The sequence below is a fragment of the Lepidochelys olivacea genome (genome assembly GCF_965140295.1).
Source record: "Lepidochelys olivacea isolate rLepOli2 genome assembly, chromosome: 25".
NCBI classification, from domain to species: Eukaryota; Metazoa; Chordata; order Testudines; family Cheloniidae; genus Lepidochelys; species Lepidochelys olivacea.
Genome location: NC_140435.1, coordinates 14,966,804 through 14,984,422, shown reverse-complemented (window position 1 = coordinate 14,984,422; position 17,619 = coordinate 14,966,804). Strand labels below are relative to the sequence as shown.

Here is a 17,619-nt window from a genome sequence, read left to right as displayed (position 1 = left end):
AGCCCATTCTCCCTGCATCCTGAGGACACTGCCCATATGCCAGGGCTACACAGGGCGTGGGGACAGTGGAAGTTCTCTGGGGGCAGATATGATGGGCCTTTCACTGCCCCCCAGGGTTTCCTGTGCCCCTCAGGCTGGGTGCAGCCCAATCGCTGCTCTGCGGTTGACTTCCATTCACCCTGGGCCTGCTAACCGGAGGTAGCTGAACTGGCCACTTCCTCAGGGAGCGGGGTGGTGATGGTAGCAGCAGGGGGGTGTGCACGCACGTGGATGGGTTCGGGTCACAGGAGCCTGCGAGGGCATTTTGCTTGAGTCTGACCCACTGCCCCAGCCCAGGAGGTAGCAGGTCAGGGAGGCTGGAGCAAATGGAGGCAGGTTCTCAGACCTGGTTCCATCACTGTGGGACCTGGGTGCCGACAGGGAGAGCAGAATGGCACCATCCCTGCCCTCCAAGGGCAACAGAGGCTGCCCTTCCCGTTGGCTTCCAACAGTTGCGAAGGGCAGAGACCCCAGCGCCCTGGGCTGGGATGCCCCTGCGTGGGGTGCTGCTTTCCTCAGAGCTTGGCCACGGCAGATGGAGACACCTGCATGGAGGGGGCCCCCCACATCATCAGGGGAGGAAGCAAAGCAGCCAGCTCCCTCCTCCCAACCAGGAGCTGCACTGCTCTTAACCCCCAGCAGGCTTGGCAAGGGGACAAGGGGGAGGCTGCGGGGGTTTGCTGGTCATGCCCCATTGCCTATGGGCGGCGCAGGATGCGTACCTGCGAAGAGCATGCGCACATCGGGCTCACTGCTGCTTGCAGGTGGAGAGCTTGCGGATCTTGCTGCTGGCAGAGCAGGCCTTGCGTGAGGGGTTGGACGAGGCGCTCGCCCGCCGCTCCGCTTTCGATTTGGTGCTCAGCTGTCCCGGCTCCGTCCCATTCATGCACACCGGCTTGGGCAGCCCTTTGCTGCGGTTCTGGCCATTTGGCGCTGCCTCCTCGTCAGGCACCTGTCCTGGAAGGGAAGCAGGAACCAGGGTTAGGCAGGTGGGAGAGGCGGAGAGGCAGCATGCTCTGGTGGATTATAGTTGAACACCCGTTCTGCTGTACTTCTGGATGGATGTTGCTTGCTAAGTGCTCTAGGATCCATACATTCACTGGGATTACTCGACATTTGCTGTTCCTCATGGGGACGCAGGGTAGGGTTAGTGGCCTGAGTCATTAGAGCAAGGGATTCCCAAGACACAGCTGTTTGCAAAACTCACACTGTGTTCTCACTTTTTTTGCACGCACCTGGAGCTCAACCGGTGCCTCTAACCCTCACAAGAGTGGCCACACTGGGTCAGCCCAAAGGTCCATCTAGCCCAGCATCCCATCTTCTATCAGTGTACAATGCCCGGTGCTTCAGAGGGAATGAACAGGTAATTATCAAATGATCCACGTGGGATTTCTTTGAGCCCGGTCCTGGTCCACACTGCCCCCTTGGGGCAGGAACACTACAAACTTTCCCCTGAATAATCGTTGTAACTCCAGGTTGGCACAAGCTGAACCAAGGTGCTAAGAGAGAAACGCGTGTGTATAGCAAGGCTCAGGCTGTTACCAGCTGGAGGGGTTCCCGGGAGTCTGGTATCACTGAACCTGGATGGCTCAGGGTGATCTGCTGTGGCTGCTGAACCTGGGTTATGCCCATTCCCTGCCCTCACCAGTGTTCACGTTCCTCACATCCTGCAGAGGCTCCCTTCAGAAGCTCCGCTCTGAGAGCAGCATTTCAGAGTTAGGAACGTCCCTTCCCTGTGTGTTCCCTGGTGGATCTGAGAGGAGCCGAACCCCACATCCCAGAAGAGTACGAGGCACAAGCAGGCAGCCGTACCTTGCTGCAGGAGACAGGTGGGTTGATGCACTGACAGCTCTTGCAGCGGGTTCCTTCATCTAAAGTGAGCGCCGCTAACAGGACATCTGGGACTCTGGGAGGGAAGCTGCTGGCTCCCCATCTGGAAAGGGGGCTGAACGACCCAGATCAGGAGAGGGTCGCAGGGGAAAAACGAGTTTACACCAAGCAGCAAGAGAGACAGCACTAACTCGAAGCAGGAGCTACTTCAGTAAGGATGCAATTCACCCCCACGCAGAGGCCTCTGTGCCACTTATGACCCAAGGGGGTGGGGGGTAGGCCTGGTGCTGGCCATTCTGCATGGCAGTGAACTGCACCCCAGCTGCCCTAGAGAACCCCATGCATGGATCACGCCCCCAGTGCCGAGCGACCCAGCGGCAGCTCAGAGGAGTGACTCAGCTCTGCAGAGAAACCATTTCCAGTGGAATCAATTTCACAGCCTGGTCATATTCTGGCTCAGGTAACGTGTGTTTGGCAGGGACCTGGAGGAGTGACATTAAACGAGAATGGCAAACACCCACCCAGCTCAGCGGGGTCCCAGGCACTGAGGAGCACACAATGCATGTTGGCTTAGCCTGCCCTGCTGCTCAAGCTACCCCCATCAGATGTAGGGCTCGCGAGGAGAGGAGTTGTCACATTGCTTGTCTCTCCCCCTCCCTGCCTCGCCACTAGACCCATCCAAGGTAATTTCCATCTTGCAGAAACGTCACGCTCCAGGGCCCTTCAGTTATGACTCAGAGGCTTGAGTGGAAGCAAAGGATGTGAGGCAATTATGTATAATTTTCTTTAAAAGGATGCGCAGATCCTTTCCCCACCAAGGCCGTGTCACGTCATCACTGTGCGTGTGCCAACCATCACCCCATCTCTGCTGAGCCCCCCGGTAGGGAGGAGAGTGATACATGGTGGTGGTGGTGGATGTCGTTTCCTTAGGTGGGGATGGGGGTGGGTGGGGAGAGTTTCAAGGGCCACCGGGTTCATCTGGAATGGCTTCGACTGTCTACAACAGGGGGCGATGCACCACAAACCCCAGTCACTGCACGCACACCCCTTCCAGAAGGGGTGGCCCTGTCCTCACCTGGCTATAGCTCCCTCCGAGGCTTCATGTCCCCTCATTGGGACAGGCTGGACAGCTCGGGGATTTTACCACGCTGAGACCATGGCTCCCACCAGCAAAGCGTCAAAGCCCCAGAGAGGGCAGCACAGTGTATCCTGCCACACCTGATCATGTTTCCAGCCTCTGCCAACCCCAGATTTCCCGCGGGGCAGCATATTACCTCATAGGTCTCCGCAGCAGATCGTCTCTACCCCCATCAGGTCCGCAAACCGCCCCCCACCCTCGGCCTCACTCTGATCTCCCCTGCCTGCCCCCCATTACTGCACGGGCTTTAACATGCATCCCAGTGCTAGGCATTTCAAATCCTAGTGGCAGTTGGAAAAAAAGTCATTTAGAAAAGCTGGAAATGCACAAGTCCATGGGGCTGGATCTAATGCATCCGAGGGTGCTGAGGGAGTTGGCTGATGTGATTGTAGATCCATTGGCCATTATCTTTGAAAACTCGTGGTGATTGGAAAAAGGCAAATATAGGGCCCATCTTTAGAAAACGGAAGGAGAATCCGGGGAACTAGAGACTGGTCAGTCCCACCACAGTCCTGGGAAAAATCATGGAGCAGGTCCTCAAGGAATTCATTTTGAAGCACTCGGAAGAGAGAAAAGTGATCAGGAACAGTCAACATGGATTCACCAAGGGCAAGTCACGACTGCCCAACCTGATTGCCTTCTGTGGCGATAACTGGCTCTGTGGATATGGGGAAAGTGGTGGACGTGATATAGCGTGACTTTAGCAAAGCTTTTGATATGGTCTCCCACAGTATTCTTGCCAGCAAGTTAAAGAAGTATGGGCTGGATGAATGGACTATAAGGTGGATAGAAAGTTGGCTAGATTGTCGGGCTCAAGGGGTAGTGATCAATGGCTCCATGTCTAGTTGGCACTGGTATCCAGCGGAGTGCCCCACGGGTCGGTCCTGGGGCTGTTTTTTTTCAACATCTTCATTTAAGATCTGGATGATGGGATGGATTGCACCCTCAGCAAGTTTGCAGATAATACTAAGCTGGTGGTGGGGAGGTAGATATGCGGGAGGGTAGGGATAGGGTCCAGAGTGACCTAGACTGGAGGATTGGAGGTTCGGGCTAAAAGAAATCTGAAGTTCAACAAGGACAAGTGCAGAATCCTGCATTTAGAATGGAAGAATCCCATCCACTGCTACAGGCTGGGAACCGACTAAGCGAAAGTTCTGCAGAAAAGGGCCTGGGGATTACAGTGGATGAGAAGCTGGATATGAGTCAGCAGTGTGCCCTTGTTGCCAAGAAGGCTAACGGCATATCAGGCTGCATTAGTAGGAGCACTGACAGCAGATTGAGGGAAGTGATTTCCCCCCTCTATTTGGCGAGGCCACATATACTGGTGAAGCCACATCTGGAGTATTGCATCCAGTTTTGGGCCCTCCACTCCAGGAAGGATGTGGACAAATTAGAGAGAGTCCAGCGAAGGGCAACAAAAATGATCAGGGGGCTGAGGCACATGACTTATGAGGAGAGGTTGAGGGAACTGGGTTTGTTTAGTCTGCAGAAGAGAAGAGTGAGGGGGGATTTGATAGCAGCCTTCAACTACCTGAAAGGGGGTTCCAAAGAGGATAGATCTAGGCTGTTCCCAGTGGTACTAGATGACAGAACAAGGAGCCGTGGTCTCAGGTTGCAGTGCAGGAGGTCTAGGTTGGATATTAGGAAAAACTATTTCACTAGGAGGATGGTGAAGCACTGGAATGGGTTCCCTGGGGAGGCGGTGGAATCTCCATCCTTAGAGGTTTTTAAGGCCCAGCTTGACAAAGCAATGGCTGGGATGATTTAGTTGGGGTTGGTTCTGCTTTGAGCAGGGGGTTGGACTAGATGACCTCCTGAGGTCTCTTCCAACCCTAATCTTCTATGATCTCAGAGAATTCATTGGTAGCAATAAGCCATGAAGGAGGGGAGGGGATGCTGTGCTCTAACACACACAACACAATGCGTTCCCTGCCACGTAAGGGAACGCATCCAGCCTGCCTTCCCCCAACCCCGGCATTTGCCTTTCACTGGCACAGCATTGGGGCAGGGGGTGCCCACATGGCAAGGGATGGCAGAACCCACGCAGAGGCTCTGACACAGGAGAGGGAATGTGATAGCATACAAAAGCATGCCATGATCCAAGAGCTGGAAGCAGAAGCTAGCTAAATTCAGGCTAGAAATTAAGTGCATGTTAACAGTGGGGGTATTATCCCCAGAATATCTGATCTGGGAAACATGGCAGATTCGCCATCCCTTGAAACCTTAGAAAGAAACATCCAATCTTGATTTAAGAGACACACTTTGAGCTCAACCCTGGGATATTGGGCTGAGGCAGGAATGACTGAGTGAAGGGTCCCTGGGCTCTGTTCACCGGAGACCAGACGAGAATAGCATCATGGCCTTACAAATCTACGGCTGTCAGAAGCAGGTTTAGCTCCTTGCTCTCAGAGCCAAAATAGCAGTTGCCAGAGAGTGTGATGTGGAAACCATGGCCCATGGCTCTAGAAGGGATGTAAAGCAGGGAGGGCCCCGGTCCTGCAGTCACACTAGCATGCCCTCCAGGGGTGTGGACTAGTCCCTTTGTTTTCTCTGCAGAGGGAGCACAGAGTGGGTAACACCATTCAGAGCAAAATAGTTTTCGCTCTTCCTCCTGCTGCAGTTCATTCGCTTGATTTTTTTTTTAGCAAGACAAATACTCTAGAGCAGGGCCAGTCAGGAGGTCACAACCACTCTCCCTTTTCCTCATATAGTTGAATGGGGTGGAGGCTCCTGGCTAGATCTCAGCTACATGATGATTGGGGGGGGGGGGGGCGCGGATGTCCTGCTATGAAAGATTGAGACCCATTTAAGACTGAAGATTGGTGCCGGGGGGAAGGGGGAGGGGGATTTCCTAACCTCGGGATGATTTCAGGACAAACATTTGCCCATTGCCTGTCTGAAGGGGTCCTTCCCGCACCAGTTTCACATCCAAGGCCATTGTCCCAATGCCCCGTCTAACCTGCTGGAGAACATGGCAGTTAGTTTTGTTTTGCATTCAGATTCTGGGCTGGCTGTGGGATCCGTCTTTCAGGCCCAGGTTGACATTTTTAGGGGTAATTCACTAGTTTTGGGTGCCCAACTTGACAGTCATGGGGGCCCAGCACGGGGACTCCAGCTATCAGCTCAGCACCCTGCGACAATCAAGCCCCAAGAGGTTCAGGGTGACCACCCAACCCGAGAGGAGAATTTTGGATCACATTGGTTTAAGCGCCTTGCATAAGAGCACACAGGGCAGACCGTGAAACCCAGCTGTCCTAGGCCACGGTCCAAAGCAGCATGTGATTCTGGAAGCCCCAGCCTGACGCATAACAAAGTGCTGGGCACCATCCTCTGGCAGAGGAGGCCCCTGTATAAAGCTGTCCTGGTGGGACCCCCCCAAAATCAATAGGCTTAGCCCACTGCGCCAGACAGCACCCCACAGCCACACCTCCCCACGGAGAGGATTCAGGGGTTTATCTCACTTCTCGCCAAACCCCAATTACGTGGCTGCAGCACCTCAAATAACCCCGCTCAAATCGGAGCTGAGCATTTAAAGCTCCCCTCTTCCCTGCTCATCTGAACACGAGCCAAATCAATTAACGCTTCCAACTGGGGGAAAAAAAATCCGACTCATTCATCTGTCTTTTGTGCAACGGCTCCCTGCCCCCCCAAAAGGAGAATTCCAGAAAGCTTCTCTGGATTTTGGGGGGGAAGGAGGGGGCAGGAGACACGAACATCTCACAAAGCTAATTTTATCTCCTTTCTCAATCGCTGAGCGTCAGCAGCTCTCAATGAAACTAAAAATTTAACACTTGATGGAGTTCGGCATCTTTCCGCCCACACGGAAGCCTGTGACCCACTGTGTTGCGGCCGTTAGAACAAGCATTATTCTGCCTTCCCATTATCAGCAAAGCGGCGGTACAAAAAAAGAGGGACAACAGCCACTGAGAGCGTGCGTGTTTGTCCTTGCCACCACTCAGGCTTGCATGCGGTCCAGCTCACAGACACAGAGCAGGTTCAAATGAAAACGCCTCTTTCGCAAAGTGCTTTTGAACCGACTGCACGCACAAACACAAAGGATAGAAATACACTTTTGCAAACACTTGACACTTATTTTTAGACTCTCGTCTAGGCTTCGTTTTCCAATCCCTTCCTGGATGTCAGGGAGTGAAAACAAAAACAAACAAATACAGCAGCCATTTGTGTCTGCATGAACCTGCGGATTGCGGTTCAGGCTGAAGAGGGTTAACAACGGGGGATGGACGAGACAGGGTGCATCCCTTTTAACCTGAAGTTTTGAGACAAAGCCAGCAAGCAGGATCCCTAACCTCACTTAATGTCACCCTTGGAGTTGAAAAAGGTGAACACCTCTGGAAGCGATGGTTTGTGACGTGCCAGACACCAGAATGTGCTCTCTCCAACAATTTCCTCCGAGGAGACATTTAACAGATATTGAGTGAGGGACACCATGTTTAAGGCTCTTTGCAGACCAGCATAAATCTTTAAAGAACCCTTTAAAAATAAAGCACATTCTAAAAATCCCCTTCTTCCTCTGATCAATGTAAGGTTTAATGAGGCTCCTTCCCTCCTCCCCCAACAGAACTCCCACCCCCACCTATGAGTCACTTGTTCGCTCGCTCTCTGCTGCCCGATGGAACCACAGCTCAATTGATCAGAGCCATTTGCAAGTGTTCTATTTTAATGGAATTTCACTCCATTAGAAAGCGAAGGCTGGCAAAGCAGAGCAAGTTCACGAGGCTGGGAAGGGAAGATAATTTGTTCTCTTTGCAAGCTGTCCCTTGATTTCGGAAACACACACACATACAGAGCAGAGCTCAGCTTGCACTGACGCCCGTGTCCTCTCCCTCCTGCTCCCCAAACGTCCATTCCCAGGGAAGGTTTCACTCACCGGAACTGCAATCTGCATGTTACAAGTTGACAGATGCCACGGCTGGAAGGGACCAATGTGATCATCTAGTTTGACCTCCTGTGTCTGACAAAGGCCACAGAACTTCCCCATATAAGTCCTAGGGCAGATCATTTAGAAAAAACACCCAATCTTGATTTAAAAATTCTCAGTGATGGAGACCCTGGTGAATTGTTCCAATGGTTAATTATTCACTGTTAAAAACGTACACCAAATATCCAACCCTTGAAAGCGGCTTTCCTGTATATGCAGTTTCACCGTATCCCAGTTCACTGGTACCATTATAATTGCCTTAATAGCTATCCCTATTTGAAGGGTCTTAGGGAGCCCTGTGGAATGACCATCCCTCGGCGGGGCTGATCAGAAGCCACGGAATAAAGTGGGCAGCAGGTCTCTTTAGTCATGTACCCAAACTTGGATCAAACCAGCTTCTGGCAGGCTCATGGAGGCAGTCTGTATGTACTTTGCTTTATAACCTTTGTAGGTCACACACCCAGGATGAGCCAAGCCATAGCTCATTTGTTTGACTTAAGAAGGAGCTGTACCATATTAATCAGGAAGGAACTGTGCCCTTTATTTCAGCAAAGGCATCTCTACAATAGATGAGCAGTCAGGGCTAAACAGTGATGGGGCGTTTCGGGCAGTCACTCTCTCAGCACTGGCCTGCGCCAGCTATCTCATCACCACTGTACAACTGTTCTTTAGGAAACTGGGGTTCTAGGAACATCAACAGCCAAGTCTTAATACAACAAAAGATGTGTTACCACACTCACGTAATTGTAATGAGTGCTGCTCTGTGCAGCTGCTATTAACCAGAGTGCTCTATCCCTTTGAAGATGTACAGAGCATGCAAGAGAACTCCAAACATCTTTCAGTAATCTGCATGTCAGCTTGCTGAGTGACAGCTCTTATTTGGGTTTAAATGCTGTTTGCATCAGAAGCACATAATGGTAGAGATGGCTGCTCCAGCTACAATCTTCCCTTGTTACAAAGCACCTGCCTGCCGAGGGCATAACATCCGCTGAGATGAGTGGATGAATGCTGCCGTTAGGATAGTGCTGCTGGAGGCTCAGCCCTGCCCAGGGCAGGGTGCTGCCCAGGCAAGGTAAAGAGCACAGAGCACGGGGACCACAGACCTGGCAGTCCCGAGTCCCTGCCGCACCGCCACTAAGCGTACAGCCAGGCTTCCACCGGAGATGGAAAGCACACCTCCGGCTTGATGTCTGCGCCCTAGATTCGATTGACCTAGCATGCTAAAAACAGAAGTACAGCCGCAGTGGCACAAGTGGAGGCTGGGGTACTTGCACAAGTACCTAGGGGCCTGGGAGGGCTTGTCCTCTGGGCGGCTAACCCATCACGCTGCTCATGCCACAGGCTACGCTTCTATTGTTAGCTTGAGCAAAGCTAGCACGCGCCTGTCTGCTTGAGCTGGAAATTACACCTCCAGTGCCAGTGCGGCTGTACCCGAAGGAACTCCTATCTAACAGCAGGCGGGAAGCCAAGGAGGACAGGCAGAGCTCAGGGGCACATTAGCAGGGTGGCTGCACTTAAGACCGTGTCTCCTCAGACACATTCTAGGCACGGGGGCTTGAGGCTTATCACTTCTCAGCGCAGAGCCTATGCCTAGTGCTTGGCTTTACTTGCCCTGAACAGAGACAATCTTACACGCCCTGCTGTGCGCCACAGAAGGAACCACAGGACCAGGACCTCTATTGCCTCTGGACTTGAAAGGAACTCTGCAACACCAGGCTGGAGTGCTACAGCTCGGAGGTTCTGCAGGCTTGTGTGTGACCGGAACCAGCGTAAGGGCCATCCCTGTGAACATGTTCACGTGTGATCGCTCTCTACAGCCGCACCCGTACACAGAGCTGCACCGTTTCTAGCACTGAACTGTAAAGGAATGTAACAGCACAGAACAAACAAGAAATTCTTAAGTATCTCAGCTGGGGTGACAACAGGGAGGGGAACCCAGAAACACTTCAGGGTTAGGCAGTAAGGATTAGTTGGCCAGGGGGTCCAGGCGGCATGGGGGCCGTACAGAAAGCAATCAAAGCAGCACAAGATGGAGCTGCCAGTCAGCAAGGGGCTTGATCTCCCTTGGTGGCAATAGATACCTGGATTAAGCAAACCTTTAAGTACTCAACTCCCGATAACCTTTGTTTAAAAAAAAAAGCTTCTGTATTAAAAATAAGACTCAAAATAGACAACTGTAGTGTTTCACTGTAGCAACCTATCGACAGAACTAAGAGGGAGCAAGTCTGGCTGGTTAGAGTATGCATCAGTCACAGGAAGTGCCATTGGGACTTCAATGCTGGTTCTCTCTCAGGTCACCTGTACTCTGGGACCATAGGGCTAATCTTTGTTTAACAAAAGGAGCAGACTCCCTCATGGAACAGATATATGGCTTTTTTTAAAGTAATGGTGCCCTGTTACAGGTGGGAAAGATCCTGCTGGGGTGCAGAGAAGTCCGGAGGAGATTCTAAGCCAACACTATAGTTCAAGCAGAAAACGCAACTATCTGTTCTCTCTGGTAGCCGTAACAAACTAGGGTAAACTTCGAACGCCTCTTCAACGTTCCCGTCCACTGGCAGCTCAGCTTCCTCTCCAACTGGCTCGGCAAGATCCCCTTTGTGCTCTGCTCTGTTCTCTCTAAGCCCTGCCTCAGCTTCCTCCTCTGAACCTGGGGAATGCACAGGAAAGCAACAGAACGTGGTTAGAAAAAGAGATGCTTATTCTCTACACTAGACCCTGGGCAATGACGACACAAGGAGCTTGGCACTGTGGGCCCTTCGCTGGGCTGTCAGAGGTGCTAAGTACAACAGATCCATCAGGGAGAAGCAGCGCTAATTTAGGGAATAAATTCACATGATTCAACTTCTCTGTTGAGGAGGAAGAGAGCTGGGTGGGAAGAGGGGAAAAGTGGGGGCTCTGACTCCCACCATTCACTGTTCTAGTCCTCCAAGGGCTGCCACAGGAGCATGTAGCCCCATCAGACACACAGACAGGAGTTACGGGGGAAAGAAATACTGGACAAGAATTTCAAACGTAGCTGCCTCGAGTCAGGCTCCTGTTAGAGCTGCTGGGTGTGTCTCAAAAAAATCAGGTCCCTCAAGCAGGTGTCTAAATATGGCTATAGGCTGGCTATAGCCAGCTTTAGACTCCTAGGTTTGAAAGCACTGACTGCAGCCTCATAAGGCCCCCCAGAGGAACTGAGAAGGCACCAACCGAGTCCCTGGCCCAGGTCCTGGACAGTACAGAAAATATTCTGGCAAATTCTCTTCTCTCCTCCCCACCGCGCCTGCTGTTAGAAAGGCTCTAGAGATGGGGCAGTTTCAGGAGCCTAACGAGTTTTTACATGGAACAGAAGGAGCCTCCCTGAAGAAGCCCTGGCTTAGTGAATGGTCACCTTCCTAGACCATAAACATTGGTCAATGGTACTGGTGGAGAGTGAGGACAGAGGAAGAGAATGCAGCCTTCAGACTAATCAGAACTTCCCAAGGTGTTGAGAGCTCTGCAGTTTGCCCAGCTGGTATTGATACACAAATCCTTATTAGAAATCCTAGTTATTAGGAATGGCCGATTGTCACAGGGGAACCACCACTTGGAAAATTTCACTCTGATGGAACTCCCTTAGTCTTGGAAAGCCAGGCTCCACCCTGCCGAAGTACATGTCCACTTGGCTGGATATTTGCATGGACACTACCCTGGGGTGGATTTTACAAGGAGCTAAGATTCTGCTGGCTTAGCTCACTTTGATCACTTGCCAAAGCAGCAGCAAACAAAGGAAAATCCCACCTACCTGTGTAGGTAGCTGCCTGAGAGGTCAGCCCAAGGCTGGGTTATTACTCCACGCCTTTAAATGTATAGGCCACTCAAAGCTAAAAACTGCCCAGGTTACCTTCATGGTGCTCAGGGATGAGTTCCCAGATCACATGCAGTCAGGAAGCACCCACAGTCTAATTAGGGAGCAAAGGCACAGATTGTCCTAAGGCCTAGCTTCTGCATTGAGGACACCGATCTCACCTTTATTCATACCCTACTCAGAGGCGACGTGGGAGGGGGAGCATGTGAGGTTATGGGTGCCCCCCCCCCACGCCGGTTGACTTGTACTGAGCATGCTCAGTAACACTGCTGAAGCCGGCTGCCCTCACTCTGTCCCCCCACTATTGGCAGGCACAGGTCACCTCGGACCCAACTGAAGTCCATGTGAATTTGGCTCAGTCTGGCAATCCTAGACCGCAGGAGCTGGAAGTCTTCCCAAGAGCAGAGATGACCTATCCTCAGACACTTAGGATCACCTCGTCGTAGAGGAAGTCATCTCCTGTACAGGCATTAACCGTAGCATCTCCTTGCAAAGTGACCATCAGACCACCCATACCCGGATGAAGCAGAATGAAGACAAGGGAGCAACTGACATGTTTATGGTACGTAGTTTGTAATCTATTAAGCAGGTAAAGTAGGAGCGAGAAGACTGAGCAACTAATTTGATGGCTGCTGGTGTTAAGAATGAAAGTGATCAAGCCAAGTCTTTGTACTGTGCCCTCCCGGCGCCTTGGCCCGCCAGCTCTCCACATACCCTTCATTTCTTTTTCTCCAGCCAAGTTCCAGGATTTACATGCATCCAGACATTGAAATTTCCAAAGCCAACTAGGGTATTCAGCTACACAATTCCCACTGATCAACGGGAGTTGCATGGTTAAATTCTATCTGGCTCTGAAGACCTCAAGCTGTTTACTGATTTTTAGAATTTGGGATTTTTTCCTGTAAGGCAATTCTGTAACTATAGACAGTTTCAGAGACTGGGACAGGGGAACATAAGCCTCAACAAAACTGAAAGTTAAGCATAACTCTCTGAACTTCCCCTTCCTCCACAAATATGCTATCTGCTATGAATACGGAGTCATCATACCGGGCTTCAGAATAACTTTGAGATGGTCTTGTAAAACTGGCTGTGGAATGAAGCACGTGGAACAGTAAAATCCATCAGGTAGAGGCTATTACTGGATGCAATGAAGGAAATTGGCACATGAGTAGCACACAGGAAAGGGTTTCCTATTTAAGAAATAAAGGACCGATGCATCCGGAGCACCATAGCTGGCTCAAAGATCGTGCATCATTTAATAATTAGGCGGCTTCTCAGCTATTGAAAGCATTTGGCCATTCAAACCATGTTTTCTCCAGAAGGTTTTAAAATTGGCCTGAAACGTTACCTCCCCCTCCCCAGTCCCGTCACCTTCTTCTTGCTTACCTGGTACTGTGAAGTCCTGAGTGTAGATGATATCATCTTCAATGTCATACAAGTCATCATCCTCTTCCTCATTGTAGCCATGGAGATCTTCCAGATAAGGCACCACCGTCATACTCCTCCACCTGTCCTTTGTCTCTGGGCTGGGAGGTATGGGGACCAGAACCTCTGCCTGAGTGTGTTTCTTACGAAACCAGCTGCAAAGAGTCCAAGGGACAGGTTTTCAGCATGGCCTCCCTTTCAACAGGAAGCCCTCAGAGTCTGAGATGCCCCCTACCAATCCTAGCAGAGCGATGCTGGGTTTTTTTTAAAATTAATGGAAAACATCTTGCACTGGTTTTTGCCCTTGTAGGCTTCACCACAGGGCATAGTCTGGAGAGACCAGTGGCAAAAAAGGTGAATCCTGGGGCCTCTTGTCTCTGCAGCAGAAAAGAAAGTACCAGGTGAGCGCGCCACTCCTGAGGGCTGCCACTGAGCTAAGGAGAACCTCTGATGGATCTACAAAACCAACTCTAGCATTATGGCAGCAATGGCTATACACTGCTAGATATACAGGACCATGACAAATACCCACAATAGGATGGCTCAGGGGACAAGAATAGCTCACCGATTCCAACCTGGCCTGAACGAACATGGAGAATGAATTACTGCCACTGCATATATACAGGGGGTTCCTCAAGAGCAGGGTTGGCAGTGAGCAGTGTGAGGGAAGCCAACACTTACTGGTGCTCTCTGAGCTGTACCTGATCTGCAGACAGGAGATTTTTGTCTGTAGTGATGAGAATCAAGCACTTTCTCCCAGCTTTAGAGAGTCATAAAATAGCATAACAGGAAGAAAAGGGAACTTGCAGCCTATGAGTTTAAGAGCTATGGATCTTGACCCCAATCTCCCCCTTCATGGGGATATACAGTGGGATCATGGCACAGTCACTCAATATTTTACCCTTCCACCTCACCCGTCTCGTTGGAATTCTACCACCATTTAATCCATCACCCATAGCGCTGTTCTAACTTGCCATCTGCCCAGAGAGGAATCTCAGCGCCAAATGCCATTATTAATCAGATCAAGAGTCTAACAGTCTTGCATTACATCAATATCTCAGGAGCCAGATGGGTGGCCTTTTCCACTTTTCACTGCCCTATAATAGATGTGCTCCTGTACAGCTCTCAGGGCTGTGCAGTGGAGTTAAAAAAACATTTCCTAGAAGTACCATTGGAGTCCCTGTACACCTAATCTACAGTCCAGAGGAATCCAGCGCACTTGGGTTCTCAGCTACATTCCAAATACCATTTGCCTGTAACAATTCATGGAGTCTTCAGCATGCAGCTTTCTCTGACATGCCTTACCCAGCCTTCACACATTCAGCTGTCTGTAACAAGTGCCCGAGCCCCCAGTCACGCACCCTGACGACTCCACCAGCCTGAAGGATCAATGCCTATGGATTAAGCATTCAGGTGGTCAGGTTTTGGTCATCCAATTGCTTCTTCCCACATCCTATGTGAATCACGCTGCTGGGCAGCTTCAAATCTGGCATGCAGAGCAGCACGTCCTCCAATTTCAACAGGCAGTTCTGTGGGCTCTGCCCAGGAGGGTTATCCCACACACAGGAAGTGACAGGGGCGTTCAAAGCATTCTCACTTAAGGAGTGTCTGGTGTAGAGCAGCTGGGTCCCCGGATGGGCTGCTATCCCAGCATTAAATATTAACCCCCTGCTTTTGTGCCATCGGTTGAAAAGTAATGAATCCACGAAAGCCAATCCTTCCCAGCACTAGCTTGGTAAAGACAACGGTGCTGTTTATCGGGGCTGCCTGGGAATACCAGGGAGGTGCCCCGCACTTGCTGGGAAAGGACACCGTAATTTGTCATTGTAAGCGGATCTGGTCTAACGAGGCTCTAGGATTTCTCCTCCAGCCTATTAGATTCATTTTAGGGCTCCTGAAAGGTGCTGCTTGAAGTCAGAGACTATGTTCTCTACCCACGGAACAGGTGTAGAAAGCACAGCACTAGCCTCCCTCCCCCCTATGCTACACCCCATTTTCCACCAATGTGCCTCAGACCTGACCTGGAGGGTCCATGAGTTCTGCCTCCATCACCCATTTGGTGCTCTGGCCTTTTTGCTGAGACTGCTGCTCCAAGTAATACCAGGTGCAACATGAATGCTTAGATACTGGGTCACATATGTAAACATTAGAAACAGGTTTTGGCTACTACCAACCTGAGACAGATTTGAACGGTTTACCAAAGGGGATGGGAGAGATCCAGAATGGACTCTTGGGAACGTACGCCATCCTGGTTTGTTTTAAATCGCCGCCGCCCCCCCCCCCGGCCCTGACCTGGAATTAAGTTGGGACACAGGTCTCCTCCACAACACAAATGCAATCATGATTGTGTTAGAGACTTAAGCTGGTTAGACAGTAAGCCTAAAAATATGGTGTTAGTAAACCTTGTCCAGTGAAAACAAGCAGTTAATTACATTTTCACACACGTGTCTCATTCTACTGGGACGGACCAATCAATATTCAAAGGAGGAGCAAACCTTGTTCAAAACCCAGCTTTGCAAGCATGGCTGAAAATAAAGCTATGAAGCAGCCTGAAGGGGAAATAGATTCAAGTTTTAATATGATCTGTCTAGAAAGATTCTCCCCCACTCATGAAAAAGGTGTTTGATCTTTTTGCACCTAAGAATGTGCTGTCATTTTAAACTGAGAAGATGACATTTGATATGTATGTGCCACGACTTCTTAGCCAATGGTAGAATCATTTCCTACCCCCTTTTTTTTGGGTGGGTGGACAAGGCGGACAAGCAGTTATATTGGAGACAGTAGAAATTGCCTCTTTGAAGGGTCTGGTGCACTGGTTCAGCATTTTAAGTAATTCACAGTGGCAGCTTTTCCTGCCAAGAGTTTGAAGATGGTTCTCAGAGGAGAAATGGCAGATGTGGGGTTTCACGGATGGGCAATGAAGGGAGCAGCGCTCCATTGCAGGAAGTACCAGCTCCATGACCTCCAAGCAGCGCTTCGTTTGCCAGCTCCATATAGTTCTGAAACAACAGCATCCTCATGGGGATTGGAGACCAGCACTGGCAGCTTGGAAAAGCAATCTATGCTGCAGCTGCCTTTTGGGAAAGATGAGACAGGAGTACCCAATGCTGCCAAAGAGGCTGAAGGAGAATTCTTGGTGATCGTGGACGGGAGAAGCCCAGGATTTGTCAATACGGAATTCTACATTCTGACTAAACTAGAGAGGAATGTGGAAGAGATGCTCATGTATGGGAAGTAAAGGCTCCAAGATCTCACAAGGGCCTGGGAAACCCACTCTTCTTGTGAGCTTTCAGACCTCTTGCACAGTAGGAAGATTGTTTCCAGATTTCCAGAGTTATATGGGAAGCTGGAATGCAAACACTCCCTCGATATATTGCCCATTATCTGCCTGGAGCTCTTAGGTTTAAGATCAGCCTGTCACTCCCCCAGAAAAGAATCTCACCACCAATAACAGAAGATACTTAAATGCACTTGCTCTTTCCTGTTCCCTAAAGTGTCACAGGCAGACTTATTTTTGTTGATCACCGACTTGCTCGGTGCTACGCAACGAATAGGATTCCTGTCCTAAAAGCTTGCTATTCGAGTGGAAGAGGCCACACAATACAGACACAAACTGCCCTGGATGATTGGAAGATTAAGGTGTTCCCATTTTGTATTGACATAGGTCTACAGGTATTTCTACCTTAGGTGAAACAAGAGTGGCAGGCTTGGTGGAAAAGGAGGGATTTGAACACCACTTTGGTTTGTCAATTACAACCATTTGGCCCACTAAACATAACACCGCTAAAATGAAGAGCGAGACTTTCGCGGCACCGGGCCACCAAAGCAGAAGCGGGCAGGTCCACCCCAATTGCATTTTAATCAGTAGTTACGCCTAGCTCCGGGTATGGGGTTTCTTCGACGTACCTGGCGCACACAACCCCGTACTGACTTGGCGGTTGGATTTCCTTTCCGTGGGAGACGGCTCTCAGCAAGGAAGTGACTGTGCAGACACAGCTTCGCTCTGGGCCGATATGCGGGGGGTCATCTAGCAGAGCCACCACTGATTTTTGTCGTGGGCATGGGGCTGGAGGGAACCAAGGGATAAATGCTAGGTACTTTGAGGGGATGGAGAATAGGGGGCAGAAGTGAGAAAGTGGAAAGATGCTCACGGTTGCCAATAACCAAGGAATTCTGAAAGAAGGGCTAGAAATGTCTAGCAGCTAGTGATGTTTGTTTTCCTGTATTTCAGCTCTGCCTCTTTCCTTCCTCCTGTCCTACTTTCCAGGAGAGTAAAAATAGGTTTTATTAACAACTGAAACCTGAATTGCTGTACTGTAGTCATGTTGATAGCATCCTCTGGGAAAGGAATTCAACCATTTACATAAGTATCCATGCTAATCAGAATGTAAAGTGTGAGGAGAGATTCAATGAAGTACA

At 50.5% G+C, this 17,619-nt stretch overlaps 1 protein-coding gene across 2 annotated transcripts in view; it reads right to left on the bottom strand.

Moving 5' to 3' along the window:
• STK11 (serine/threonine kinase 11) overlaps positions 1-17,619 on the bottom strand; it is a 73,730-nt gene that overhangs the window by 3,541 nt on the left and 52,570 nt on the right. The window contains exons 8-9 of one of the 2 annotated variants that reach the window (XM_084614876.1): positions 13,162-13,355; positions 762-996 (exon numbers count right to left, since the gene is read on the bottom strand). In XM_084614876.1, coding sequence (XP_084471002.1) covers positions 788-996; positions 13,162-13,355 — 403 coding nt within the window. In that variant the 3' untranslated portion in view covers positions 762-787. Of the gene's footprint in view, positions 1-761; positions 997-10,327; positions 10,594-13,161; positions 13,356-17,619 lie in introns of those variants that run through there. The other variant, XM_084614877.1, reaches the window with a different exon arrangement.